This window comes from Malus domestica, chromosome 14, assembly GCF_042453785.1.
Source record: "Malus domestica chromosome 14, GDT2T_hap1".
NCBI lineage: Eukaryota > Viridiplantae > Streptophyta > Magnoliopsida > Rosales > Rosaceae > Malus > Malus domestica.
In genome coordinates, this window is record NC_091674.1 from 18,654,349 (window position 1) to 18,681,219 (window position 26,871).

Sequence of the window (26,871 nt, forward strand, 5' to 3'; positions counted from 1 at the left end):
ATGCCACCTCCTCTCTTTCATTTTGTTCTGTGTAGTTTTCTAATATCCTAGTTTTTGGGTGAACTTTCCAACACCCTTCTTGTTTATGCTCTATATAAGAAGTCCTAGTATTATATATTTTATACCATTGGGCATGACATATGTATATTGTCGAACTGTGACTCCAATACCGTAGCTTTAAATCTCATCCTGTTCATTTCACGTCCCAAAGAATACAACTTGGTATTGTAGATTGTAGCGATATAGATATAGATATCGATGCTACATAATACACAGACAAAGAATGGGGGGTTAGATAGTTTCTTTATAAATCAATAGTGTCTAATCTACAGGCCAGTGGGGAAGAGAAATTAAAAATAAGAAGACATAAAAAATCAGACAAAACAATCCAACGAAACTACAAGAGCCTGCTTTGCTTTGCTTGCTGTCTTGGAACATCTTCTTTCTTTCTTTCTTTTCCCCTTGGTTATACATCTTAAATATGAACAAGGTATAATGCTGACCTTCTCAACGTTGGACGGACTTGAATTCGATGGTCAACCTCTGCGACGTAACTACGTTAATTTAGTGGACTTCAACTGCATTCTGCTGAAATTTTCTTAATCAACATCATCGCTTAAAGAAAGCAAGCAGCTAGTCTTGTAGCCTCTAATCTCCCAAGGGAATGCAAACCACAGATCTGGATGGATGCTTCTGTTAAAATGGGATTGGCCACCGATGAATGACTCCCAAAGTACATTTCTTGTGATTATTTCATTAAATCTAAAAATACGAAGCCATTCCAAAGACTGTGCAAGAGCATCGATGGTAATAGATTCCTTGACCGTGCGAATACAACGCCCATCACCACCCCAAGGAAAATAAGTGGTAGAATCCTCTGTACATTCCAATGTGCTAAAGCAAATACAACCGAGCTCACCAATACTGCAGACCATACAGGCATGTACTTGGTTAAGGAAGGCAGCAAGAAACCCCTGAAGAGTATCTCCTCCCACATGGGAGCACACACTGAAACTACCACTGCATACATTGCCATTGCCACTGGATCACGTGCCATAATTGCTTGCTCAACACTTGATATTGTGACAGGGGTGGACGGCAAAAGAGGGAGCAGACTAAGGTTCAACTGTGAGAGCCGATTGACCAGGGGAAACATAAGGCATCCAAGAGCAACATCCAACTGCCATGTCCCTTTCAAGCTAAATTTAAACCAATCCGGAGGAAGAGGGCGAAAACGAGATAAGCAGCGACAAATTATCGTAATTCCAACAAGACCTTCAGTTACATCAGTTACCAGGCTAAATAAGGCTTGTCCTCTATTTGTTAATGATTCCCTGCTGAAACCTGCCATGTGAGCTGCAAATGGAACCATCCAAGAACCTATGAAGCAAAAAGCAGCAACCCATAGTAGCATGACCTGCATCATGTATATGTCATATCAACTTTGCCAATAACAAAGGGCAACAGTCTCTTTCTTTATAAATCCTAGTTATTAGACACCTTATCTTCATAATATTTCTTTTTTTTATTCCTCCGTAAAAACTTATCCTTTAAAGTAGACGATGGATGTGACAGCTTGGAATCCATGACTATTGCCTAGTTGCATTCGATTTGAAGTTTTACAATACATAAATGAAACACTTACCTGCAATATGGTCTCTGCTGACCAAGGCACACTCCAACGACTCCCAATTGCCCTAGACACTGCATCTGCAGCCTGAGATATAAACCCCCAGAAAAGAAAAAATGAGAACCTTGATGCCTTGGATATGTTTTCCAGATCAAAGTGATAACAGTGGTTACAGGATATTTCCTGCCACATTTATAACATTCCATTCTTGTGCGTGTGCGTGCATATATCATTTATTTCACTATATCGGCTAAGCAACAAGGAAATTGGAATCAACATATTAGTTTTTTCACTTCAATTTTCTTGACAACCATTGAAGCATAACTGCAAAGCGAATGTAAGATAATCTGTTGTCCTAATCATATACCCTATTATTAGTTCCAGTCCTTATGGACATGTGTTCCATACAATCAACCTACCTTAGGTGTTTCGCTCACAAGGCCCACAAGGCAATTCGCTCACCAAAACTAACATACCTGAAGAATTATACAATTTATCCTCGTTTTAGAAACGGCTACTGCGGGTTGTTACTGCCTAATATTTCCATTAAACAACCATAAACTCAAAGTGCATAAACTTCGTCAGTCACCTTAGTATCTTAGTATAATTCAACTGCAAGTGTGAAAGTTAAAGAACTCCTTCTAAGTGATGTGGCGAATATTGCAATAATATTGAACACTACAACCTTGATAGCTTATGCTTTGATATAACACTAGTACCTTATGTAGATGGATCAACAAGGCAGTTCGCCAACATGTCAGAAACTAAACTTCAACCTAACTGGTAAGCCCTAATAATTTCAATAATATTATCGAACGAAATCAACGTGTTCTATAAGCTATTCACCATCCAGTTGCTTTACATACTACACGAACAACCCGAGATTCTGAATGAATAAGCAATAAAGCAAATATGACTTTGTAACCGGAACAAAGAAAGAAATATGACCTCTCGAAGAGCTACTCCCCAATCCCTTTTAACCACCTTAGAATCATCAAACTCGGACTTGACAACTTCCTCGGGCACCAAGTGTTCAATATATTCCGATTTCGGTGTATCTGAAGAGAACTCCTCTTGCCTAAAGCATGAAATTCTAGTCCACCTCTGCAGAAAAATGACCCGGATATTTAAACTTCCAAATACAAATTTAACGGTATAACATGGAATTAAATTTTCAATTTTTCATGCGTTTGTTCTAACAATTACTTCTATGAACAATCGTACAGCTCGATTAAATAGTCAACAGGAAAAAGGACCAAAATTTGTCCATTTTTCGTGCATTTTCTCGGCAACCAAACACTGAACAAGGTGTAAACTATCAACACGAAACAGGAAATCCAAAAGTGGCTACCGTATTGGAGGGTCTGGATTGAGATTCGAAGATCCTAAAACTCCGGGAAATTGGATGCAAAGCTCCGGGTCGGGTCGGAAGCCTAGCTCCGGGGGCGGAGGAATGGAGGAAAGGGCGGCGGATAAGGGAGTGAGAGCAAGTGGAGCTCAACATGTTGTGAGCGAGTTGTTCAGAGCTCCGGATACCGTTTGCATATCAGACTGGATTGCGAGGTGGTTTGTTTGTTTGGGGGTTTGAATTTCCGTTTGTTTGGCAGCTGGGATGGAGGAGTTTTGCCTAATCCAATTCCCAAATTCCCAGATTCCCAGAAAAGAGACAAGGGGAAATGGGGTTTCTCTCTCTAGGAAAGAATTTGAGGAGAGAGAGAGAGAGAAAGAAAGAAAGTTAGGAATTTGGTACTGCCCGGCTGGCTGCTGAGCGTGTAATTTATGGGTTTGGGGTGTGTTTGGATACAGGGATAAGAGTGGTTTTCCAATTCCCAGAGATTCTGCGGATTGAGGAAATCGGATTTATTACAAGTTGTTGGTAATATCTTAATATCTTATTTATTTAAAACTGCATTTGTCGCTATTTAGTACTACTATCTAATAGTATTTATTTTAATTATAAATAAGAAGTGTTAAGTTCGATTCTCGTCGGAATTGAGGAAATGGGATTTATTACAAGTTGTTGGTGATATCTTATTTGTTAAAAACTGCATTTGTCGCTATTTAGTACTACTATCTAATAGTATTTATTTGTAATTGTAAGTGACAAGTGTTAAGTTCGATTCTGATCGGAATTGAGGAAATGGGATTTATTACAAGTTGTTGGTAATATCTTATTGGTAAAAAACTGAGTAGTATTCATTTTGCTAAAATAAATAAATAAATAAACTGCATTTTGCCAACCTATTCATAAAATTAAATTAAAAAATTATCTTATACAAGGATTAAAATTATGACAAATTTGATAATTGGACTGGATTGGTCTTTTCATTTCCAGGCTGGATGGTTTGATTGCTGGATTGCTGGATTGATTGATTGCTGGATTGCTAAAAGATTAAGCTGGAAATAAAATATGGGATTAGGAAGTATGAATTTGTGGACTTTTTCTGGTTGCTTTTGCTTACCCTAAAACAAGGGTGCTTTGATTTGATTTGGACCCTTTGGCTTGTCTTATCTACCACAATTCCTCTCTGTCTACTGTCAAAAATTTCAAATAAATGATGTCCTGCTTTCTTGATAAGAGTTTGACTCTCGTTTTTCTCCTTTTTTCAGATGATCTATTGTAGGCCACGTTTGAACCGCAATTGCAGTCCTATGCATTATGAATGAGTTCCATTTCGCCTTTTAAGTATGCGTGACCTATTACATATGCTACCCGGCATGCTTTGCTTCCACCAGTTCCTGGAGCTGTTCCTTTAGAAGGGAGTCCTTGCATTTTGCATCCAGCAATCCATACCAACCCTGCCTCCAGTAGTTGAGCTTTAGCGCTTCTTGCTCATAGATGGCCTGCAAGTTCTGCAGCGCAGGACACTTGGCGCTGCTCACAATGGCTGCAGAACTTGAACAGCTGCTCTCTCCAAGGCCAGATGTTTGTGCCATAACCAACACCGTGCCAAACTTCCCATATGTCTTTACAACTGCCATACAGCGATACATCCCATAAGATTTGGGTCCAATACGACCAACAAGATACCTTTCTTTCTGGGAAACATAAGGAACAGGAACAGTTTTACCGCAAACAAAGGCAATCACTTGGTAAAAGCGCCAGTAGGTTGGTTAAGAAATGAGTAAATGATTCTGGGACTCCGGTAGACAACTCAGTGTAGATGAGGCTGATTCTAGAGACCCTAACAATGCCAAGACTGGGACCCAGCGTGAGCATTGAAACCTCGTTATGCAAGTCATACAAATACTTCTTCTGCGTGCCATATTGCCAGTGATACATAACTACCACGACGACTGCAGACTTAAACTAGGGGAAGCCATGTACCTTTGAGGATTCTCACACACAAAGATGAAAGGTAGACGGCTTCAACTGAACCGAAAAGTTCACGAAATAAAAAGGGACAGCATGAAACCCTGATGCCAAACAAGGTTGATGACAAGCGATGCCAGCCACGTCGTTATGACTGTAACAGCCAAAAATGCAATGCCTGATATTAGAAAGGCAGGATAAGCTTTCATTTACAAAAATAAAGAATAAACATGACATATTATTTTGACTATCAACAACAACAAAGCCTTTTCCCACTAAGTGGGGTCGGCTATATTATTTTGACTATCACTTGAACAAAATTTACTATTATTTTGACATCACTTGACAAAAATTATGAGTCCTCGTACTTTAGCAATGGAACATATATGGTTCAGACAGTAAAACACTTCTATCATGAATTTATATCTACTTTGCAGACATGCTCGTCAATAAGGAGAACAACAATATCTTATAATTTTTTTTTTTCTGAGCAAAGCTAACATACCATAAGCATTTGCTATACGAATTGTGTCTCGAAAACCAATTGTGACAGCCAAACTGAGGATCATGAAGAAACCAACTCAACTCAGGGATGTATATCTGGCCAGGTATCCATCTCTTTGTATGTACAACCTTGACTACAACCTTGATGCTAGGGAAACATCATATGGCATTGCATTACTTGACAACTGAGAATGTGGAAGAGATAACAGGTTGACTGGCAACAATGGCGGCCAAAGGTGCAACCACAAGTACTGGCCACAATAAGGGAGCTACAGAAAAGATATGAGCATTCTTTAGGACAAATAATAGCAACTCTTAATGGGAGCTGCAAGCTGTAAACTATGGACGCCAGTGCATCCCCGAATCAATATAATCATCCAGACAGCAAGTTGGCTTTGAATTTCTAGAAGCTTAATTGGAACAGAGGAGAAAAAGCTCATAGATACTGCAGATAGATTTCTCAAAAGAAACGCAGCTTGTCCCATGTATTGAAGTATTAGGCAAGGGTAAATCACCAAAGAATATGCAACCTGCGCACAGCAACACATGTTAGTTTTCCCCTTGCCACCTAGAACTGCTGATCTAAGCTACAATAATCAGAAGCATGACACAGAACTAGTGGAGTAAGGTGAAGCCAGCAGGGTAAAATTCAAACATAAGATTCACTTTTCAAGTACGAACGGGTTCAATCAGATCATGAAACAACACTATTTGACTATACATAATGGTGAAGGTGTCACATTCTTTAAAGTATAAAACAAAATTTTCAGATTTCAGAAGTTGTTTGAATAACAATTCATTGGACAACAATCAGAAATGAGAGGTACAGAACTTAGAGATACTCTTGCCGGTTATGGCTGCTCTTCAGAACGAGAAAAAAAAAAAAAAAAAAAAAAGCTAGACGAATTGTGATTATTACGATCAAACCACGAGTGCTTTTCTCCCGACATATCAATCTCCATGTAGGTTAGACCAAGCCTATACCAGTGTATATTTCTCCAAAAAACAAGTTTCATAGTTCTATTTCATTTCGAAACACATGCAGCATATAAAGGTCGTACCCAGTGCACAAGGCTCCCGCTTTACGCAGGGTCTGGGAGAGGTGAATGTCGGCTAGCCTTACCTCCATTTATGGAGAGGCTGCTCCCAAGTCTCGAACCCGAGACCTACCGCTCATGCAACGTCTAAAAATAACTACACATCCCTACATAAGTTTCACTTATAATGGCAAACGTATTTCTGTCCAGTAATGTTAAAACCTGTTTTTTCAAACCATGATGGTGAATCCCAAAGCAATCAACCCTGGGTTGCAAAAAGTTGAAAACAATTGAAAACGAACAATGGTATTATTTTTCATCGCTACTTCATGGTCAACCCAGAGTGTAGCACCAACAGAAAGACATAATTTGGCCAAGATCCGCAAACATGGCTTCAGTTCCTGGAATCAACAAACATTGCACGATCATGAGAAGCAAAAGCTAATGGAGAAAAAAATGCAAGTACTCTACTTACCACTCACACATAAAAGAATTCCTCCAAGAGAAAGCCAGCCATCTTTTCCTGTCGTCTGGAAGACTCTGTAAATATAATATGGAGAAAGAGCCTGATATACTCTTGGATTCCACTCAATGATATTGTAGATTCCAACAGCAGCAATTAACAGTAGCCAAAGGATCATAACTGGAGTGAATATGAAGGCCAACTTGTGGATGCCATGGTGTTGCAAAATAAAAAGGGCAACCAATAAAATACAGGCAACAAGAACCACAACACCTGGGTTGTGTAGAAGTGTTAGCAGCTAAAATGGCATGAGATAAATTTTACTGAGTGACGAAAAAATTTCATGTGGAAAGAACTCACCATTATGAAAATCCATTTCTTGGAATTTAGCCCTTCAACAGATGCAAAGACTGCAAATGAACGGACACTTGTTAGCACAGGTTGTTAAAGAGAGAACAAATGGCACACAGAACCATGTACGAACCTACAAAATCAATCGTTCCAAGTCCCATTGAAATATATGGAATATTTGAAAGGATCAAAGATGTTCGTCAAACAAAGAAAATTCGCCCGATACCGCAGGCGACACAAATCACCAAAGAAGCTCCACATAAAACTATAAGAAGTAGACAGGTTTTTGCAATTTTATGTCTCTCAATAAACCTTTTCAATGGGGAAGTGGGCCTGTTTGTATTGGAACAACGGGGCTAGTGATACGTAGAGATCTCCTCATCAGATGCCTGATAATTAGGCAGCAAACAGAATTTCGCATTTCTGCAAAGGAGGGCCTATAATGCAATAACGCCGCCTGCAAATGACCCAACCAATACAACCTTAAATCCACAAAACAAGCAAAATGGTTCACAACATCAGTGAGGACAAGTGTAATCACCTATTACCTTAACCATTGTCGTTGCTGCTCAACATGACGATGACACATTTTAGCACCGAAATAAGAGGAAGAGTCCAAAAGATAACTGTAAACACCCCAAATATCGTATCCTCGGTTTGGTAATTGAGCAACCCTCCCGAAAAGGTAATTTTACAAACATAAAGAGGGGGAATGCTCAAAACACCGAAAAGAAAACCGGAACTCCTATACACGAAAAGGGCATTTTGCCTACATTGACCTCTTCTGTTAACCTGTTTAAACAACACACAGTGCATAAATTTTCAATCTTTAAAGCTAAACATAAAACATTTAACTAATTAAACACAATTCTAGCAATGCACACAATCAATTTCTCTATTCGAACACTAAATTTCGTATCCCCTTTCTGTCCTTTGCTTACAATTTCAGTCCAACTGAACTAAATTAATGAGGAATTTAATGAAGCGTGACGAAATCAGGAATTTCGCATAAACTAAGGAATGGGTTGGATTACACAGAATTTTCTTGCATTTTCTGGGTGAATTTTCTCGAGAAACAAACAGAAAAGTGAGGTTTTTACCGTGGCCAGCCGGGGATGGACCTCGACAATCCGCTCTGCATCCTCCTGCTCGCTTGAACTTCAAGAAAATGACGAGAGAATCAAAAAAAATTAAAAAAAAATGTAGAAAAATTAAAAGATGAAATGGATCGAATTCAAAAGAGTCGAACGTTGTAACGGAGATCTATATCTGGCGGGGTCCCCTTCGCCGCCGGGATTTTCTCGGTGTTTTCAGTTTTTATGTTTGAGTGGGCCCCCCAAAAAGTCTGTGGGGTGCTAAAGGTTTATTTGCAGAATCGTCCTTTGTTATTTACGAAATAACACTTTTGGCACCAAATTAATTAAGCATCCTTGTTTGGCAAGTAACGAAAGAGAGGCTTCTGCTATATTAAAAGGGTTACATCATAACGAAAGTTATGCAACAATGGGTGTTTTAGGGTTTAGATTGGCTGAACCAAAGCCATTGTCTTCCTTCTTCAACAAACCTCTCTTCCCCCTCTCAACTTCGCCTCTCATCGTAACAAAAATAACATAACAAGTGTAAACGCCACTTCTGTTCATCAGTCACATGCTCAATCCGCTCAAGCCCTAGCTGGTTTTGCATTTCTTTCTTTAAGATACTACTTGTTATCCAATTGGAGTTGCTAAACCTTGAATTGCTTGAACCGGTCATGAACCAAATAAAATAATCTAGGCAAAATCCAAATCCAAATCATTACATTTCTAGCTTCTCCAGCTTTTGATACTGCCTTACTCATAGTCTGGTTCAAGAGCCAACCAACATTTTCAGTTACAAGGTAAAAATTGCGAAATAGATGAAAAAAATAGGGGGGATAACATAACTTTATTCAATTTGTTTTCTTTAACATGTGGGAGTTGGGGTTAGAGAACCCGCTTATGCTAAATAGAATGATACCCCCAGAAAAAAAAAAAAAAAAAAAAGGCCACCTAGCCTGGCGGGTGCCTGGGCGGGTCTAGATGGGCGCCAAGGCAAGTCTCTGGATTAGTCGCGGCCCCCCCCTACAAACAGCAGTAGTATTATCCTGCAAACTAACGTAATCGAGGTCAACTCTCCCGCTGAAGGGCAGGCCAAGGACTTGCTAACCAGCTAAATTGGGTTTGTAAGTTATATATTATATCTAAAGGGGTAACAGGAACCCGTAAAATTAAGAAACCTGGTTAAGGCAGCCCAGAACATACAAACTGTCTTCAATTTATTTTCTTCTTCTATTTGTGACCAACTCAGGATTGCCTTTCCTCATCATGGCTGCAAACTCATCATAGTTAATCCTTCCATCCTGCAAATAATTTCGGAATTCGTTAACTGCGGCAGAAATCAGGGCTTCAAAAACTCATAATATATAAACAAGAACAAGCTGGTACTAGTCTATCGCCTTGTTCGTACGTACAGTGCAATGGTGTCACTATGAGATGATAAGGTGCAGCCAGTGACAGGATTTCTTTTTTTTTTTTTTCCATTAAAATTCACATGTTTTGGTATAGAACACGGGAATTATCTTATCGCCCTGTCCCCTTATAATGCCATTACAGTTTTGGTGTCAGGTATCAACAACAATTTTGAGGCCAAAATCAACAGTGCAAGCAAAGTCTTCTGCTCGACATGATATTCAATATGTTCCTTGATGTAATTGTTAATCTCCCATGTATGGTAAATAGGAGGAAAATAGTGATATCAAAATTACACACACACACACACACACAAACATAGATAGATAGACAGATAGATAGAGAGAGAGAGAGAGAGAGAGAGAGAGAGAGAGAGAGAGAGAGAAGAAAATACGTATCTATATATATATATATATAAGTTACGAAGATAGATAAGGTACGTACACAATCTGTGTCAACTTCTGCAATGATTTCCTTGATTGTTTTCTCATCACCCATATTATACTTCTTAAGCGCTTGCTCCAACTCTTCCACCGTGATGTACCTAAAATGAGAAGAGGTCAAAACATATTTTTAAATCATGATAGTTTGACATAAATTGAGAACAGAAAAACACAGCTATAACTATGTTACTGACAATGAAGTAAACTGTTACCCGCTCTTGTCTTCGTCAAAATATTCAAAGGCTTTGTATAAATGATCCTCTCTTTCCATTCTATTCATGTGCATGGTAGCTGTTATAAACTCGATGTAGTCAATTGTTCCATTTCCATCGACATCAGCCTGAAAATGAAACCAGAAATTTTCAACCATCTAGGATTAGGGAACTGATCATCCAATTGAAGAATAACATATCAAGTATCTTAACAAGCCATGCAGCTAAACGATGTAGACTGAGCTGATTATAGGTTAACAAAGACTGTAGCAGGAAGTTTGGAACAACAGTTTGTTTAAAAGTAAAGAAATGGATGAGTAAATGTGAAGAGAAATGATGTTTCAAAAATAATTTTGAAGTGGTATTTCCTCTCCTCACTCACTTTCCTTAAAAAATGGAGAGATTGGAGGGGGAAATGATATTCGCATTATTTTTAACTACTAAAATGTCAACTAATGTTTCCTCACAACTTTTCTCAGTAACTATTCAGCACGATTAAGAGAAATCCAAAGTCTCTTCTCTTCTTTTTTTTGTTTCTCATATCTTTTCTTTCTCTTCTCTATTAACTAAAAAAATTACCAAACACACTGGAATCGTGAAGCTCATGTTGGACTAAGAGTAAGAAGACTGGAGATATTACCGCTTCCATCAACTGTCTCACTTCAGACTCAGAGAGCTTGGTACCCATTTTCGGAAGGCCAGCTTTTAACTCTTCATATGTAATTGTTCCACTGTTATCTGTGTCCATGGATTTGAACATTTCCTTCAAGCCTATGATTTCTTCTTCAGAAAGATTTTCTGCAATTACCTGCAAGAAAGAAATAAAGCACAACTTTATTCAATATTTGGTCAAGAAACAAGCTTGACAATACTGACACATTTCTGTCTCATGATATTGGCTGGACCAGCACCATGCCCGAGCCCTAGGATTCATTTCCACCAGCCTCATTTCAGTGCATGAAGAGGATGCTAATGAGGTTGACAAAAGATACTCTCACCTTCAATGCTACTTTCTTGAGTTTGTTCATTGCCCTGAACTGTTTCATTCTAGATAGAACAGCACTATCAAGAGGTTTATCAGATGCATCACCATCTTCCCGCATCCATGGATGACCTGCATAGTGTTTTGAGCAGTTCAGAAACTGTAGAATATTTCAAGCCAGATGCAATAAAGACTAAGAAAAAGCATCAATGCATGGAGAATGTTTAACACAGGAAGCATGAAAATCTAATAGCAGGAACAAGCAAACATAATAAGTCAAACTACAGAGGGAACCGAGATAGCTAGCAAATATAATAATGATACTACACCTAACTACTCAGAATAATTATTAATTACCCAACACTGTATCCATTGAGCTTCTTCGTACTGTTCTCTTGATCCTCCACTACTTCTGATGAACCATATGGCTAGCCAGATGAATTGTGACCAGGAGCATCTTCATCCTTTAATTTGTTAATATGATGCCAACAAGGAGATGATATCATATGATTCCTAGAGCATGATCACAACTACAAGTTATCCAAAATAACGCCCACTTCTTCAAAGAGAAAAGTAGGCACAAAAGTTCTCAACCATTCCATTTTTATACTTTTTTGGTTTTGGGGAGGAGGGTAGGTAGGGTAGCGAGAGGGAAAGGCATGGGAGAGTGAATCATCAAGAGTTATAGAAACAGTAAAACAATAAATGAAAAAAAATGCAATATTTTAAAGTATTCCATGTCTACGAAATATGTCACTGTGAAACTTATTCCATGTCTACGAAATATGTCACTGTGAAACTTACTCAGGACGTCAGCTGCTGTAAGTCGTTCCTTAGGATCAGCTCGGAGCATTTTCTTCACAAGATCTTTGGCACTGCTGGAAATGGAAGGCCAAGGATCAGACACAAAGTCAAGATGTCCCCGAAGGATAGCATCAAAGATACCTTGTTCATTCTCTGCGCATGAAATAAAACTTAGAAAAGTGGAACTGATGACCGCTTTAAGTGGCAACTTGTACCAACATGATAAACTAAAAATGGGTAATATCCTAAAATTCTTGCTGCTTCTGAGTGTTGACTTAATGCAGACTTCCAGTCAATTCGCTTATTAGGGAGGATGAAAAGTAATTATTTATTACTCGGTTTATTAAAGTAAAAAACTTCAACCTATCAGAATTGAATGAAAATAATTAAGCTAATCAAGGTAGGAAACCATCATGAGATTTTATAGTATCAGCCGAGAAACAAGTGACGCATTCATGAAGGAATGTATACATGGATGGGAAAATCCCATTTTATGAGTAATAGTTTTCCGCATTTCTACTCACTAATAGAAACCACTCCATGGCAATTGTTAAAAAAATAAAAATCTCCAAATTCAGTTGCTCTCAAGGAAGAAGAGCAGAGCCATACCTCCCCAGAATGGTGGGACCCCACTAAGTAGAATGTATAGTATCACCCCTGCACTCCAAATATCAGCCTCAGCTCCATAACGACGACGCAGCACTTCAGGAGCAACATAATATGCACTTCCCACAAGATCCTTAAATACATCTCCTGCACTCGAAAATGAACTGTAAAGTCCTAGTTTTGTATGACAGAAAATATGAGGGCAAGGAACAAGTTTCCAAATTCAAAATACAGAGATATAGGAGTAACGACACTCGGTCAAGTGGCAACCCTAACATGCTTATTAGTTATTCATGATTTACAAGCAGAGTAGGCATGTACGATTTTGCACTTTTTGGTGCAATGAGCGAAAAGGCAAGCAATAAATTGTACCTAGTAATTTTCTAACCACCAGAACAAGATGCTTGCCTCCCAACAATAATTTGATATTCGCATAAGCATTTGGGACGAGCCCAATCCCGAAAGAAATTAACCGGAAGTAGTAATATAACTCATGAAGAGCAGGGGGCTTAAACCCTTCAAATTCCTAATCCAGTATTTTCTTCACAAGTTTGTCAGCTTCGTGAGATTTTTTAGTGTATCCAGAATACGAGCTAGTACGTCACGTGTACAAGTGGAGGGACACTAAAAAGTATATAGTTCCTCTCCATTACGATTTACGACACGTGGTATTTCAGTTCGTGTTTCGGGTACATGGAAAAATCTTTGTCAGCTCCAGCTCAAGTTCATCAACCAAATAAATGCAAATGCTGTTCCACGGAAACCGATTGCTTTACGAACTATGCAATCAACAAACAAGTTGAAACAAACGCATTGCTTGTTTCGGACTTTCAAGATTTTAGGAGTTTTATACAAGAGATGTTAAATCCTGCACAAAAGTACACATGAAATTCGCACCACCAAAGTTGAACGGACCTGGCTTAAAGAACACCGAGAGCCCGAAATCGGTGGCCTTGAGCGGCGAGTCCTCGTCCTTGCTCAAAAGCAAGAAATTCTCCGGCTTCAAATCCCTATGCATAACCCCCATCGAGTGACAGTAGTGAACCACGGTGACGATCTGCCGGCAGAGATTGGCCGCAGCTCGCTCGGAGTAGTGGCCTTTAGCCATGATCCGATCGAAGAGCTCGCCGCCGGCGCAGAGCTCCATGACCAGGTTCACGGAGTGGCGGTCCTCGTAAGCTCCCTTGAGCTCCACGATGTTGCGGTGCCCGGTGAGGTGGTGCATGATCTGGACCTCGCGGCGGACATCCTCGACGTCGTCGTGGTTGATGAGCTTGCGGGTGGCGATGGATTTGCAGGCGAACAGCTGCTTTGTCTGCTTATCGGTGACGAGGTAGGTGACGCCGAATTGGCCGCGGCCGAGCTCACGGCCGAAGGTGTAGGAGGACCGGACGTCTTCCATGGGCCGGCCCAGGACCCGGCCGATGGGAGCGGTGCCGGAAGCGGAGGTGGTGGTTGGGGGTGTGTGGGGTTTGGGTTTGGATGGGGCGGAGGCATTGGGAGGGAGGATGCGAACGGCGCCGTTTGATGGGCGGTGGTGGTGGTCGGCGGGGTCTTCGGCGGAGGAGGGGAGAGTACCGCTACTGCAGTTGTTACCCATTTTTCGGTCAATTGGGGGTCAACGATGTTTTGGGAGGATTTTGGATCTTAGGACAGGGAAACGAAAACGGCGGGTCGTTTTAGTGTTAACGGCGTTTGGACGGAGTGGTGAGTGAAAGGGGTTGACCACCAACATATCTATTCGAATTTAATAATATTTTATTTCTTCCCCCTACCCCAACAAAAAAGATAAGGGAGGGTTTGACATTGATAAAAGCGTTTCTATTTTTATTTGAAAAGAAAATAAAAATTAGGTTTTAAGTTGGATTGGAAATTATGATTTTTCCTAACATAAAATTTTCGGGCCTGTCCACTCCAAATTTATCTTCCTTTTCTTTTTATCTTATTTAAACGGTTACGATTAAGAAAGTGAAAGAAGAGGGGAGAAAAAAAGAAGAGAATCCTACCCTAAAATTTAGTGTTGGAACAAACTTGAATCTTATTCGAGATTTGAAGTTCTGAAATTCAAGGAATTGGTGATAGGTTGTGGTGGTGGCAGTGATGATGGTGAGTGATAGTGGTGGTAATTGTGAAGAAAGTAACAAGGATGACACTCATAGGTGGGTTTTTATTTTTTGTTTCTAAACTCAGTTATAAAAATATAGAAATAACAACTATTTAAATGAAATTTAAACTTAGAAATTTGACGTTCGAAATTTTAGGTTTTATGTTTAATACGCTCCAACTCTGATATCTTATAGATGTCGAAATCGACTTGTGTTGACCGATACTTATACCCAAGGCAAGACATGCATTGATGATCTAACAAGTTCTTCGGTGATGGAAACATATTGGAAATGGCGAGCCAATATTTTTGTAATGTCTTCAAAGCCAACAAGAACCCTTGTTTTCTTCAATTCATATTGTTGTGGCTCAAACACGAATCTCGTCCGGTACATATAATATTGAAATATGGAATGGTGCACTGTCTTGGAGATCCACGGAAATTTTAAAGTAATGTGACACTTTTTTTTTTGTCATAAAATAGATTTGTTGGATTAGATATAAGATTAGAAAGCTGACAAAATTCAAACTCACGCTTTTTTTTTCTAATTATTGGCTTGAATCAAGTAAATGAAATTAACTGCCATAATTAAACATGGGTATGTAAGAAACTAAAAATAATGTGTGTTTGTCATTTATTTGTATGAATCCAAACTGGAAATTTGTGTAAATCAATTTATAAATTCTAATTTTGTCCAAATTCAAAATATATCTCCGTTGTTCACACGAAGGATAAATTACACTAAGAGGATAGAAGAGAGTTAGAACCCGAGACGTCATAATTAAACAAAAATATGTATTCATCAGGACAATCTATCACTTTGAATCCATATTAACCCTATTATGTGAGGGAACCTTGCACATACCTATTGGTTACCTTCTCTTCCTATCTCCTCACAACCTATCACGTTAAGAAACAAGGAATATGCACCCATGCAAGTTATTTCTCTATGTACATTTGACTGCAAAATGTCATTTCTCATTAACTGTCAATCATAGTTCGATACAACTAATGAAATATATCATATAATTAGTAAAGATTTTTTTTTAATACATGTTAAATCTAATTTGCGTATAAAACAAAGGGTACGCGCACCTAAATATTTTCAAGTTTTTTGCCCCATATATCAAAATCCCAATCATGAGCTCATCCATGTGAAATTCATATCAGATGGCCAAATAATCAAATATTTAGCTCATGATTACCCAATCTCATGCATCATGTTCTACAATATAAAAGTTGTCAAGGACTTTGAATTAAATTCAAACATATATATGGTAACTTAGAGCTATATTTTCGTGAAACTTTCCACCTTAATGGCCTTATTCATATAAATAATACATATCTACTTCGATCAACTTGGGGTGGTGGTGGGAGGTGGTCCATTAATTTGCATCTCCAGCAATCCTCTGGCCCCTTCTAGATGGGAGTATAGAATAGTCATGGATCCTAATTTCAATCACCTGGGCATCCAATTCCACCATGTGATAGAGTTTATTTCCAACACAAATTGATAGTTCACGTGTAATATGACGCAAAAGAAAATGTTCTCCATCTGTTTCTAAACATCACATTATTGGCGTCGGTAATCTTTAGGAAAATAGGAATGTAAATATTGTATAAATATTAGAGTCTTTTATTAGGAAGGATATCTCTTTGTGTTTTTTTTTTTTTTTTTGTTTTCTGAAAGAACAAGGACTGTATGTACTTATAAACCAAAATTATGCAATACATGAAAATTAAGCCATAAATTTCTATTTGGCATATGAGCCTAACCGTAACTCTAAACAGTAAAATAAAAAAATTAAAAAAAACCAAGTTCTACCGTGCTACTGCTGTTGCTGCGTATTCAATCTTGCAAATTCATGTTTCTTGCTACATTCTTTGTAGCAAAACCGAAACTGTGGGAGTATTGCTTGATGTGCTTTGTGGTTGTGACTATGCGTGATCAATGGCAGGTGTTAAAGAAGGATCATGGCTGAAATTGGAGGGTGGATCACATGGGTCGACCAACAACTCAATTTTGAGTCCGGTTGCAATTAGAGTGATGCTTCTAGCATACCAAGTACCGTAAAATTTAATGGATCAAATTATACCCTTTGGTCCAAAGTATTAGAGATGCATATTGTTGGACATGGAAAAAAAGGGGTTCGTGACTGGAAGCATCAAGGAACCCAAGGAAGAAAGTGCAAAGTATGAAACATGGGAAACTAGGAACGCTATTGTGAAAGGGCGGTTGATTAATTCCATGGATTTTACCATCATGGGTTTTTTCATCCATCTCCATACTGCTAAGGAAGTGTGGGAAGAAGTTGCTCGAACATATTATGATGGGTCTGATATCTCTTAGATTTATGAGTTGAAGGTAAAGTCGTTCCGACTTCGACGAGAAGGGCGGCCTATTGGTGTATATTATGCCGATCTTAAAGCTGTCTGGCAAGAACTAGATCAAAGAAGACCAATCAAGATGGAGTGTATTCTGTAGTGATATTTTGAGAACTCAACCTCTACCATCCGTCGAGGAAGTGTTTTCTATTGTTAGGCGGGAAGCACAACGCCATGCTACTATGATTAGAGGAAGTACCATAGGAAATTAAGGAGGAACCCCGACACCCTCCATGGCTGTGGTGTCACAGCCACCTTCTTCTAGCCAGTCCTATGGCTCGTCATTGTCAACAAATTCTCGCCCATTTACTCGAGAAAATAAAGATGATTTGAAGTGTACTTTTTGCGATCAAACATGTCATACGAAAGATACATGTTTTAAAAAACATAGAGTTCTTAAATGGTTCCCTGAATTGAAGAAAAAATTGTGTGCAAATGAGCGAGCTGCTAATGGAGCAAGTGGGAGCCATGAGTCTGTAGCTGTTGCCACACCAAGTAACAAGGAGGCCATGCCCACTCAACGAGATCGAGTCAAACTTTGTTGACTATGACCAATCCCAGTGAATCATCGTCCAATACAAGTACTGTTGGATGTGTTCTCTTAGCCTCCGATACTAAGCATCATACAGGTTGGATTCTAAACTCTAGTGCAATTGATCATATAACATTTGATAAAAAGTTATTTACGTGTATGACAACAACTCGTCGAAAGTGTGTAGCAACGGCGAATGGCACCAATGTCGAGGTTATTGGGGCAGGCACTGTGGACCTCACGTTGTCCCTCTCTCTTTACCATTGCTTGCTTGTTCGATCATTGTCTCATCATTTATTATCTATTCCCTAAGTCACTGAACAATTGGATTGTGTTGTACTTATGTATTCGTTTTTTTTTTTTGTTTACTTTAGGATATTCATACCAAGTAGATAATTGGGTGTGGCACTAAGAAAGAGCGGTTGTATTATGTGGATGGCGTCGTTCCTGGCAGAGCTAATGCAATTCGAGCAACCCGTACTAGTAATCTGCAAGAAGTTTGGTTGTTGCATCATCGGTTAGGGCATGCTTCGTTTGGTTATTTAAGGCGTATGTTGCCTAGTTTATTTCATGAAATAAAAGAATCAGACTTGCATTGTGAAGTATGTATTCTTGCGAAGAGCCATCGTGCTTTATTTTCTCCTAGTATGATTAAAAGATTGCTTCCATTTGATCTTTCGCATTCAAATGTCTAGGGGCCTTCACCTATTAGTACCGTTTCAGAGGTTAAGTGGTTTGTTACGTTTGTGGATGATTGCACTCGTATGACATGGATAAATGTGTTGAAACTAAAAGTGATGTTAGTATGATTATTCGGTCTTTCTCTCAGATGGTTGCTATTCAATATTCCTCTGTTATTAAGATTCTTCGTTCTAATAATGGAGGTGAATATGTTAACTATGAGCTATCTTCTTTTTTCCATGATCAAGGAATCTTCCATGAAACGACTTGTCCTCACACCCGACAACAAAATGGGGTTGCAGAAGGAAAAAATCGTCATATTTTGGAAAATGCTCATGCATTGCTTATTGGTATGTTCGTCCCTAAGCGTTTTTTGCCCGAAGTCTTCACATATGCAATGTATGTAATTAATTGAATGGCATCACGGGTTGTAGAATTTTGTACTCCACTACAAGTATTGATGGAACATGTTCTTGTTGTATCTACCAACACTCTTACTCCTCGGGTGTTTGGATGTGTTGCTTATGTTCATATTCACAGGATTCATAATAGTAAATTGGATCCCTGTGCTCTTTGGTGTGTCTGTTGGAAATGTGCTCTAAAGCCAATCATATGATGATACTTTACGGACATTTCACATGTTAAACTAATCTAGTTTACATATAAAGGGCAAAGATTATTGTTTGAGCCGTCTCATATAAATGTTATATGCTTAAACGATAAAGTCCAAGGAATATGTGATTGGGAGAATGCAATCTAATGAAGTTAGATTAATGAGACCATTCTTTCGTAGACACATCCTAAATGTTCCTGATCATAGGATTGCCAATTGGGCATTGACAGTCCGTTAAGATCAGTACGTACTGTGTCTTCTCTCAGGGAGAGTGACTAGTCTCGAGTCATTGGTGTGTGTGACATCAAGACAAGTACGTAGGTGCTCAATAGAGAATGAGTTCACTGAACGTGATCAACGAAGAGTTCTTATATTCCATGTCACATGAGAACTCATGGTTGGGATAATGCAAAGTAGTCCTTTGACCTGAGGCATCACAGTTGTCTTGTGGTTAAGTCCTTAATCTTTGATTATGTCTAATTCACCCCCTCGGGGTGTCACAGCATCGTTGGGGTTAAGCCACTTAGTCATGGAGACAAGTGAATGCGCAACAAGGGATCTCTAACCTTCAAACAGTTGAGGGAGAATACTCTATGATATGATTTGGAATCTCTGGCCAGAGTATGAATGAGATTGTGGAATGTGTTCCAAATCACATTCAAGGAAATCATATAAGCAAACGATTCACATTGGATAGTAGACATGAACAAATAAACTATCATACCAAACAATGTGGTCAAGAGTATTAGATTAGAGAAAGACCGTATTGCATTTGTAATCCCGAACTGAATAGGTTCTCTATCCTCTTCTGATTAGCTTGGGTAACCATGACATGCTGCTAGGCGTTAACCATGGTTTGTGGAAGCCCTATACGTGTATAACCACTAAAGGGAGAATTGAAAATTGTTTCAATTCACAATCGATGTAAAATGGTTTTAATCGCCCACTGCCTCGCTAAAAGGAACCTAATGGATCGCACACCATAAAAGGTGGAGATTGAAGATTAAACGGAAATGAGTAAGAATGATTAAATGGTTTAATCATTTATTTATGGCAAGGATTAATTAATATGTTAATTAATCAAACGAATAAGTTCGTTAAAGACTTCGGGATAGTTTTGGACCTTAAGGCCCAATGGGCTTCGAACGTCAAGCCCATTAACTTAAGTTGTATGACAATTTAATGAATAAAGATTCATTAAGGCCCAAAAGCCCAAAACTCCCTAAATGGCCGGCCATAGTGTGATGAATTAGGGTTTTGGTTATTTAGGTCACTTAAAGAAGTGACTATATAAATGACTTTATAGCCAAATATTCATTAAGATTATTGAGGGTTAATTTTGGGGAAAATTGGTGAGAATTGTCTCTCCATTTTCTCTCTAAAAAGGCCAACACCTTGGAGGGTACATCTAGCAATCCTACTACTCCAAGGTCACTCATTTCTTCTACAATCTAACCTTGGTGAAGAGACTTAGAGGTTCTCAATTTTGGGAACTTGGAGAAACCTATTCTTTCATCCAAATCCATGGATCTAAGAAGCAAGGAATGAAGGCCCTATCTCTTTGGGTGATTAGCCTTTGCTTATGCAAAGAGGAATCTACAAAGGTATTAATTTCAACTCACTTTGTTTTTGAGTTGATTATTGGTTCACCAATCTACTAGGCTTTGAATTTCATGGTAATGTTTTGTTTTTGAGTGCATACAAGCATGATTCCGCCTTTAATTGTTAATTGCATGCTATATGATGTTGCTCAAATGAACATGTTTTTCAAAATAAATCCTTCAAGTGGTATCAGAGCCTAGGTCTAGTAGTTGGTGAATCCTTTTGGGTTTTATAGTTCATAAGTTTATGATTTAAAAGTTGTAATTGTTACAAGCTTTATTCTTGCTTCTTTGAATGTAAATTTTGTTTGAAAATTTGCCATCTCAAATGTTGTAGATGTAGTTCATATGAAGATGAATATTGGAGCTAAAATTTAGTGCCATGTTTTTGGGGATTTTCGGCCAAATCCAAAGGGTGATTTTTTGGGTTCATGTTTGTCTTGTTAAAATGGTTTTAAGGTGACTTTTGGAACCCCTAAGTACCCTAGGATGTTAGCCTCATTTTGAATGATAAAAATTTGAGTTTTATTGCATGAAAACATTCATGGAGCTCTTATGGGTTTTCATGGATGTTCTTCATATGTTCTTGATGTTCTTGCCAAGAACACAAAGGTTTGTGTTTTGATTCAAAGTTTTGATTTATTTCATAAAGTTTATGATATATGTTTTTCAAATGATTTATCATGTATTTAAAGTGTTAAATATTTGTATAAATGATGATGGAAACATCAATCATCAAAACATATATTATTTTTATGAAAGTATTTAAAGTGTTAAATATTTGTATAAATGATGAAAGAAATATCAATCATCAAAACATATATTATTTTTATGAAAGGTGAAAGCACTACTTGATTGTTTTTGACAAAACTAATAAATCAAAACACCCACCACTCCTTTTTATCCCTAAAAACCGGCCACCCTAATAAAATAGGGTATTTTTGGGGCTTTTATGCAATTACATAAAGTTTTGATAATTTTGTGTATTTGTACTTTGACCCGAAAGTTTACGTTTTGACGTTAAGGCCTAAAAACGCTAAAGGACAAATTGTTTTGCTCCTTTAATGAAGTTTTTGAATTTATTTAAATTTTGGGTTCTAGTTGTATTTACATGAAGTAGTGACTTTTGTGTTTTTACAAAGTGACCCCAAAAGTTTATGTTTTCGCAATATGGCCCAAAAAGTTGTGGTTATTGCATGATGGCCCAAATAGGATGAGAACAAAATTGTTTTGTCTCTTTAAATGAGAATTGGATTTTCATTTTGTTTAGCTCCACTTAAATCAATTTTATGGATACAAAAACCAAATGAAAATGTTGCATTCAATTAATTAGTTAAAGCGTTAATTAATTAAAGGATGATTATGAACCTAAGCCTAATATAATTGAGCTATGTGAAAGGCGTTTCAAATTTGTTTGAACCATGGGAATGTGTAGATTAGATTTTGGTTGTAATTTGATTTGATCAAATGTTGTAAAAGGGCATAAGTCCTTCTTTACTTTAAGGTAATTTGTTTTATGCAAATGTTGTAATGAGCATAAGCTCATCCTTTACTTTGAAGTATTTCTTTCTTGGTTTATATGATATGCATGAAAATGAAGTAATTGGGTCCAACGCCCCTAAGACAACACGCCTTAATGTGATTAAACGCGTAACTAAAATCAATCTCCATCCCTAGACCGAGATTCAACACAAGGCTCGTGTTGAATCTAAACAAAGGTTCATAGTCATCCTAAGGCCCTAAGGCAACTATATAGTCCATCAAATGAATGCAAACCTTATGTTAGTAGTAACATATACTCTTGCTTTAAAAACCGTTTTAAAAGCATAGTGGGAGTATTATGTACAACTAAAACAATCATATGGACCAATAGTTGTAATAGGACCAAAATTGTTTTAATAGAGATTAAAATGTATATTGATTTGTGATGAGACCTAAAACCCTCAACCAAACCAATATTAAGTTGATAAGCGGAGAGTGCTTAGAACACTATTTCGTGGCCTTCCATCGTGGTAGGCTCCGATCATTTGTGACTCGTACACCGGCTTCACCCTATAATGGGGGAGTACAAAGTGCGTGCTTACACTCAGGAGGAGTTCTATATACATACATGATGAAGTGAGGTAGGCAACGAGTTTAGCCAACATGATATAATTCTGAGGCTATGCTTGAACACCTACACGAACTAGGCATGGTGGGAATGACTTAACTAAGTACAATGACGCCAACATGATATAATTCTGAGGCATCATTTTCTAGAGGCCAAACTAGATGGGTACTTGCAAGAGGTTGTTGCAAATGAGTAAGCGTACTCTCTCATTATTATTAACGCTAGCCAACATGATATAATTCTGAGGTGGGCTTGGTAGTAGTGAGTCTCCCATAACCTACTAAGAGTTTCATCCAAAACTCTCGAATTCCAATGAGGGATATGGAATTTGCCAAAAATAGTGGGTGGTGCTATTTTGATTTAAAGACCCGAATCAAATGGCTTAAAATCAATCAATCTATATTCGTTATGTATTTGTTTACCAATATATTTGCAAACGCTATCCAACACTTGACAAATAAAAGCCGAACGTTTAGTTTACGGACTTGGTACTACAAAACCATAGATTGTCTTTAATGGCTTGTAAATGTACCTAAGTAGTCTCATCCTCACAATCTTCCTATTGATAATGTATCATTAGAAGAATATGTTAGAAAAGTCTATCATAGAGAGGACAACACTTTTAATGTCATAATTCTTCAATTACAAATTGTTGTATGAAGAAATAAGAGTTGCTTTGAACAACCCTTAGTCAATACAAACACTTAGTGCTTATTTCTTTGTTAATTGAACAAAGAACTTGAGAAGTAAGCACAAGGGCATGGACACTTTATGTGCCATGATTCTTCACTTACAAATTGTTGTATGAAGAAATGAGAGTTGCCTTGTACAACTCTTGAAAGTTTGTAATTATGTTTAGAACATAATGGTTGGTTGACAAAAAAAAAGTCCATTAACATGGACTTATGATGATTTTGAATTATTGAGTGTTGAAGTGATTAAATCACTTAACGAGACGGAAACTAGGCAAGGACTTCACCTTTGTTTCCCTATCCTAATGGTTCACTAAGTTTATGGTAAACTATGTAGTGAACAATAACCACATACTCTCCAAATTGTTTGATGTGTATAACACAATTGAAAAAGGTTTCAAGAAAGATAGTGGGAGTTTAGGGACCATGACTAATGTAGTCAAAGGTGAAAGTCAAATAAAGAAGATAAATAATTCCAAGGGAACAAACTTTCTTTATGAAATGATGGACATTGGAAGGGGTATTTGCATGAATTGTCTTGCAAATGTCAAAGACACACCTTTCGAAGGTGTTGTAAATTGTTCTTGAATAGTTCAAAACAGTTGGTTCTTCTACTTGAATACTTGATTCCGTATTAGTAACTATGTTTTACAAATCGTTGTAAAAGTGTGACTAATAAGAAGTAGAAGATATATGAGAGAAGAAAAGGTGCTTCACATTCGGAAAGTGAATAAAATAGAGATCTCTGCAAAAGCGGATTGTACTTACTTCCTCATATGAACTACCAAAGAAATTGGAAAAACCAAAGATTGTCTTTACATTCCAATTTTAAGGAATTTAATTTCGTCACTATAGTAGAGATGGATAAATGTTTTGTTTGACAAAACATTATTCTTTATTAATCAATGATTGGATTATAGTAATCTAATTGATTATCTCTATAGTAGAGATGATATGGTAGTGTTAACTGTTCAGAATAAAATGATGCTTAAAACCCAAAAGGTTAATTTACTTAGATGTTAGTGGCACTTGTCCACAACATAATACTACTCATGTTATATGACATTCACCGAAGATCACTCTCGGTTGGACTATAGTTTATTTTGAATAAACACAAGTCCGAATACTTTGCAAAAGGTTTCAAAGAATTCAAATAATGTTAGTTGATGAGTAAGACGTCTAAAGTATTTACCTCCTTAGATTTGATCCAAGGAAAAGTAACACTTTAGATGAGTTTCCTTGAAAGATATCAAGGAAAGGAGCATCATGAGATAATGAATTTCTCCATTAGGAGAAGAACGAACTCGAATAAGATTTAGTTCGTTAGATGTTATCTATTACCCATATATAGGATATATACTTCTAAAACAATATGATTGTCAATTAAAAGATCTTCCAAAATTTTCATAACTCCATAAGATGTACTTGGAAAGAAAGACAAATCTTAAGCATGTTAAGATTTGGGGTTGTGGGCTAATAAGCAATATTTGTTTGATAACAATCTTGTGAGATATCCTTAAAATTAACTTTTGGATATCGCTTCTATAAACCAACTAACAAATGTTGTTTTGTTGGGTAGTTCATTGTAATCCTACAATGTGATTTGCCTAATAGCAAATAAACGATTGATAGAACTCAAAGAATGCGTTCTTTGAGAGACAAGAAAGTAATCAACAAATATAACAATCTAGTTCCTATACCAAAAGCTCCAAGGTAGTCGAGAAGGATTTATAAACCGTCTCAGTTGAATGGTTTTGAACTTTATGACTATGTCATAGAGTTACACCTCTTAATTCGAAAGAAATAAGAAAGAAAATCCTTTTGACTACATTGAGTGTATATATGATATATATACTCAAGGAAATGGTAAAGTACCATTTGACCCGAAATAATGAAACCTTCATAAGCTAATTGGTAACTTAAGGTGACTACAATCAAAGAGAATGGTTGACTTTGAAGAAACCATCTTTGAGATAGTCTTGGTTTCAATTAATTCGAAGATTGCTAGCTACAACTAAATGATGATTCAAAGTTTTGACATAATATGGGTTTCCGAAACCATTATTAAGATAGTCTTGATAATATATGTCTAAAACTATAAATCACAACATATGTAAGTTGTAGAGATCCATCCATCGTGGATCTTAGCAAGCTAGTGGGAGCTATTTGCATCTTATGAGAAAAAGATCAAATCGTTTGATTTCTCATAAAGATGTAGATGAATCTTTTGTTTACTAGGTTTACAAAAGATTAGTGGGAGTTAATCATGTTCCTAAAATTTATATATATTTGATATATTTTGGAAATGAAAAGAATACTTCTTCGTTAAAGTTATGACTTTAAGCATTCTATAACGATAGAATGTATATGGGAGACATTGTCTATATACATGGGATGTAAATCTATAATGATAGATTTTAGGATATAATTGGATTATATCAATCCCTAATAATAGACAAGAGATGCTAGGAAGTTTCTTATATGATGATAAACTTCAATCAAAAGGACAACTCTAGTAAGACTAAGGAGTTGTTCTTCTCAAAGAGAACGTACTCTTTGACTCCCAAAGAAATAATGCGTAAATAGAATCCTTTATGCATACGCAGAAAGGTGATTTATGTATTTCATATTGTATGAAAAACATTGATATGAGTTGTACCTAGAACGGTACAAGACGATATCAGTGCAATCCCAGGATCAGAACCATGGCAACTGTCAAGTGAGTCATTAAGTATTTAAGAAATACTAAAGGATAAATTCCTCAAAGATCGAGGAAGAATTAGAGTAACGTAATGGAAGCGTAAATGTATTAGATTATGAATCTAATCCATCATTAGATGTTTCTCCATTGTGAATGAAGAGATAAACAGATATCTCTTTATTATAACTAAAGAGATATTTGGATGGAAACATTAAAGTAATGACTTTAGTGTGTTCCATTATGAATGCAAAATATATTGCCATATAAGAAGTTTACAACAATGTTGTTTGGATGGGAAAGTTCATTTATGAACTCTCTATTCGATTCCAACCAGAAAGTGTATGACACTAATGGGGCGATAGCTCAAGCCTGGGAATCAAGGTCTCATCAAGATCCGAACACAAATGAGAGACTGAACCACATGATTGAGAATCATGTATAATGGTGACGTCGTTATTCTCAAACGTTGCTTCTATGGATAACATATAGATATCCATTGACTAGGCCTACTACTCAGCCATTTATGAAATGACTACAGAAGAGGTATCATACTGATGACCAAGCTGATTGGCTCTAGTGCAAGTGGGAGATTGTTGGAAATGTGCTCTAAAGCCAATCATA

General features: G+C 37.4%; 3 protein-coding genes and 1 pseudogene across 7 annotated transcripts; all 4 read right to left on the minus strand.

The window, feature by feature from the left end:
* Positions 1-284: 284 nt before the first annotated feature.
* Positions 285-6,846, minus strand: LOC114821040 (uncharacterized). Of its 2 annotated transcripts, none has more exons than XM_070811882.1 (5): positions 6,823-6,846; positions 2,982-3,379; positions 2,579-2,734; positions 1,646-1,717; positions 285-1,417 (listed from the first exon to the last, which is right to left on the minus strand). In XM_070811882.1, exons 2-5 carry the CDS (start codon positions 3,132-3,134, stop codon positions 749-751), a joined length of 1,050 nt encoding a protein of 349 aa, XP_070667983.1. In that variant the 5' UTR covers positions 3,135-3,379; positions 6,823-6,846; the 3' UTR covers positions 285-748. The 2 variants fall into 2 exon arrangements, with proteins under 2 accessions (XP_070667983.1, XP_070667981.1); XM_070811880.1 differs by having other exon boundaries at positions 2,982-3,387.
* LOC139187623 (potassium transporter 7-like) lies at positions 3,862-6,576 on the minus strand (annotated as a pseudogene).
* On the minus strand, positions 5,856-8,587 carry LOC114820905 (potassium transporter 3-like). Its single transcript, XM_070811883.1, has 7 exons — positions 8,399-8,587; positions 7,847-8,090; positions 7,611-7,755; positions 7,308-7,357; positions 6,960-7,220; positions 6,787-6,885; positions 5,856-5,977 (listed from the first exon to the last, which is right to left on the minus strand). The coding sequence occupies exons 4-6, from the start codon at positions 7,321-7,323 to the stop codon at positions 6,818-6,820; spliced, it is 345 nt and encodes a 114-aa protein (XP_070667984.1). The 5' UTR covers positions 7,324-7,357; positions 7,611-7,755; positions 7,847-8,090; positions 8,399-8,587; the 3' UTR covers positions 5,856-5,977; positions 6,787-6,817.
* Positions 8,588-9,033: 446 nt separating this feature from the next.
* Positions 9,034-14,625, minus strand: LOC114820971 (calcium-dependent protein kinase 1-like). 4 transcript variants are annotated; one of them, XM_029092397.2, is made up of 9 exons: positions 13,747-14,625; positions 12,835-12,978; positions 12,226-12,378; positions 11,438-11,553; positions 11,080-11,247; positions 10,440-10,567; positions 10,229-10,328; positions 9,578-9,675; positions 9,034-9,427 (listed from the first exon to the last, which is right to left on the minus strand). In XM_029092397.2, the coding sequence occupies exons 1-8, from the start codon at positions 14,429-14,431 to the stop codon at positions 9,592-9,594; spliced, it is 1,578 nt and encodes a 525-aa protein (XP_028948230.1). In that variant the 5' UTR covers positions 14,432-14,625; the 3' UTR covers positions 9,034-9,427; positions 9,578-9,591. The 4 variants fall into 4 exon arrangements, with proteins under 4 accessions (XP_028948230.1, XP_028948228.1, XP_028948229.1 ...); XM_029092395.2 differs by having other exon boundaries at positions 9,034-9,420; positions 9,553-9,675; XM_029092396.2 differs by having other exon boundaries at positions 9,553-9,675.
* Positions 14,626-26,871: the final 12,246 nt, after the last annotated feature.

What these genes read in the sequence shown, in the direction of transcription:
- LOC114820971 (XM_029092397.2), bottom strand. Translation starts at nt 14,431, where the DNA reads ATGGGTAACAACTGCAGTAGCGGTACTCTCCCCTCCTCCGCCGAAGAC. An exon ending in CTCGGTGTTCTTTAAGCCAG is followed by an intron (nt 12,979 to 13,746) that starts GTCCGTTCAACT and finishes TTTCGAGTGCAG; the next exon opens with GAGATGTATTTAAGGATCTT. An exon ending in TCAAGAAAGTAGCATTGAAG is followed by an intron (nt 11,248 to 11,437) that starts GTGAGAGTATCT and finishes TCTTTCTTGCAG; the next exon opens with GTAATTGCAGAAAATCTTTC.
- LOC114820905 (XM_070811883.1), bottom strand. An exon ending in AATTCTTTTATGTGTGAGTG is followed by an intron (nt 6,886 to 6,959) that starts GTAAGTAGAGTA and finishes TGTTGATTCCAG; the next exon opens with GAACTGAAGCCATGTTTGCG.
- LOC114821040 (XM_070811882.1), bottom strand. Translation starts at nt 3,134, where the DNA reads ATGTTGAGCTCCACTTGCTCTCACTCCCTTATCCGCCGCCCTTTCCTC. An exon ending in AATCCAGACCCTCCAATACG is followed by an intron (nt 2,735 to 2,981) that starts GTAGCCACTTTT and finishes ATTTTTCTGCAG; the next exon opens with AGGTGGACTAGAATTTCATG. An exon ending in GGGGAGTAGCTCTTCGAGAG is followed by an intron (nt 1,718 to 2,578) that starts GTCATATTTCTT and finishes TTTATATCTCAG; the next exon opens with GCTGCAGATGCAGTGTCTAG.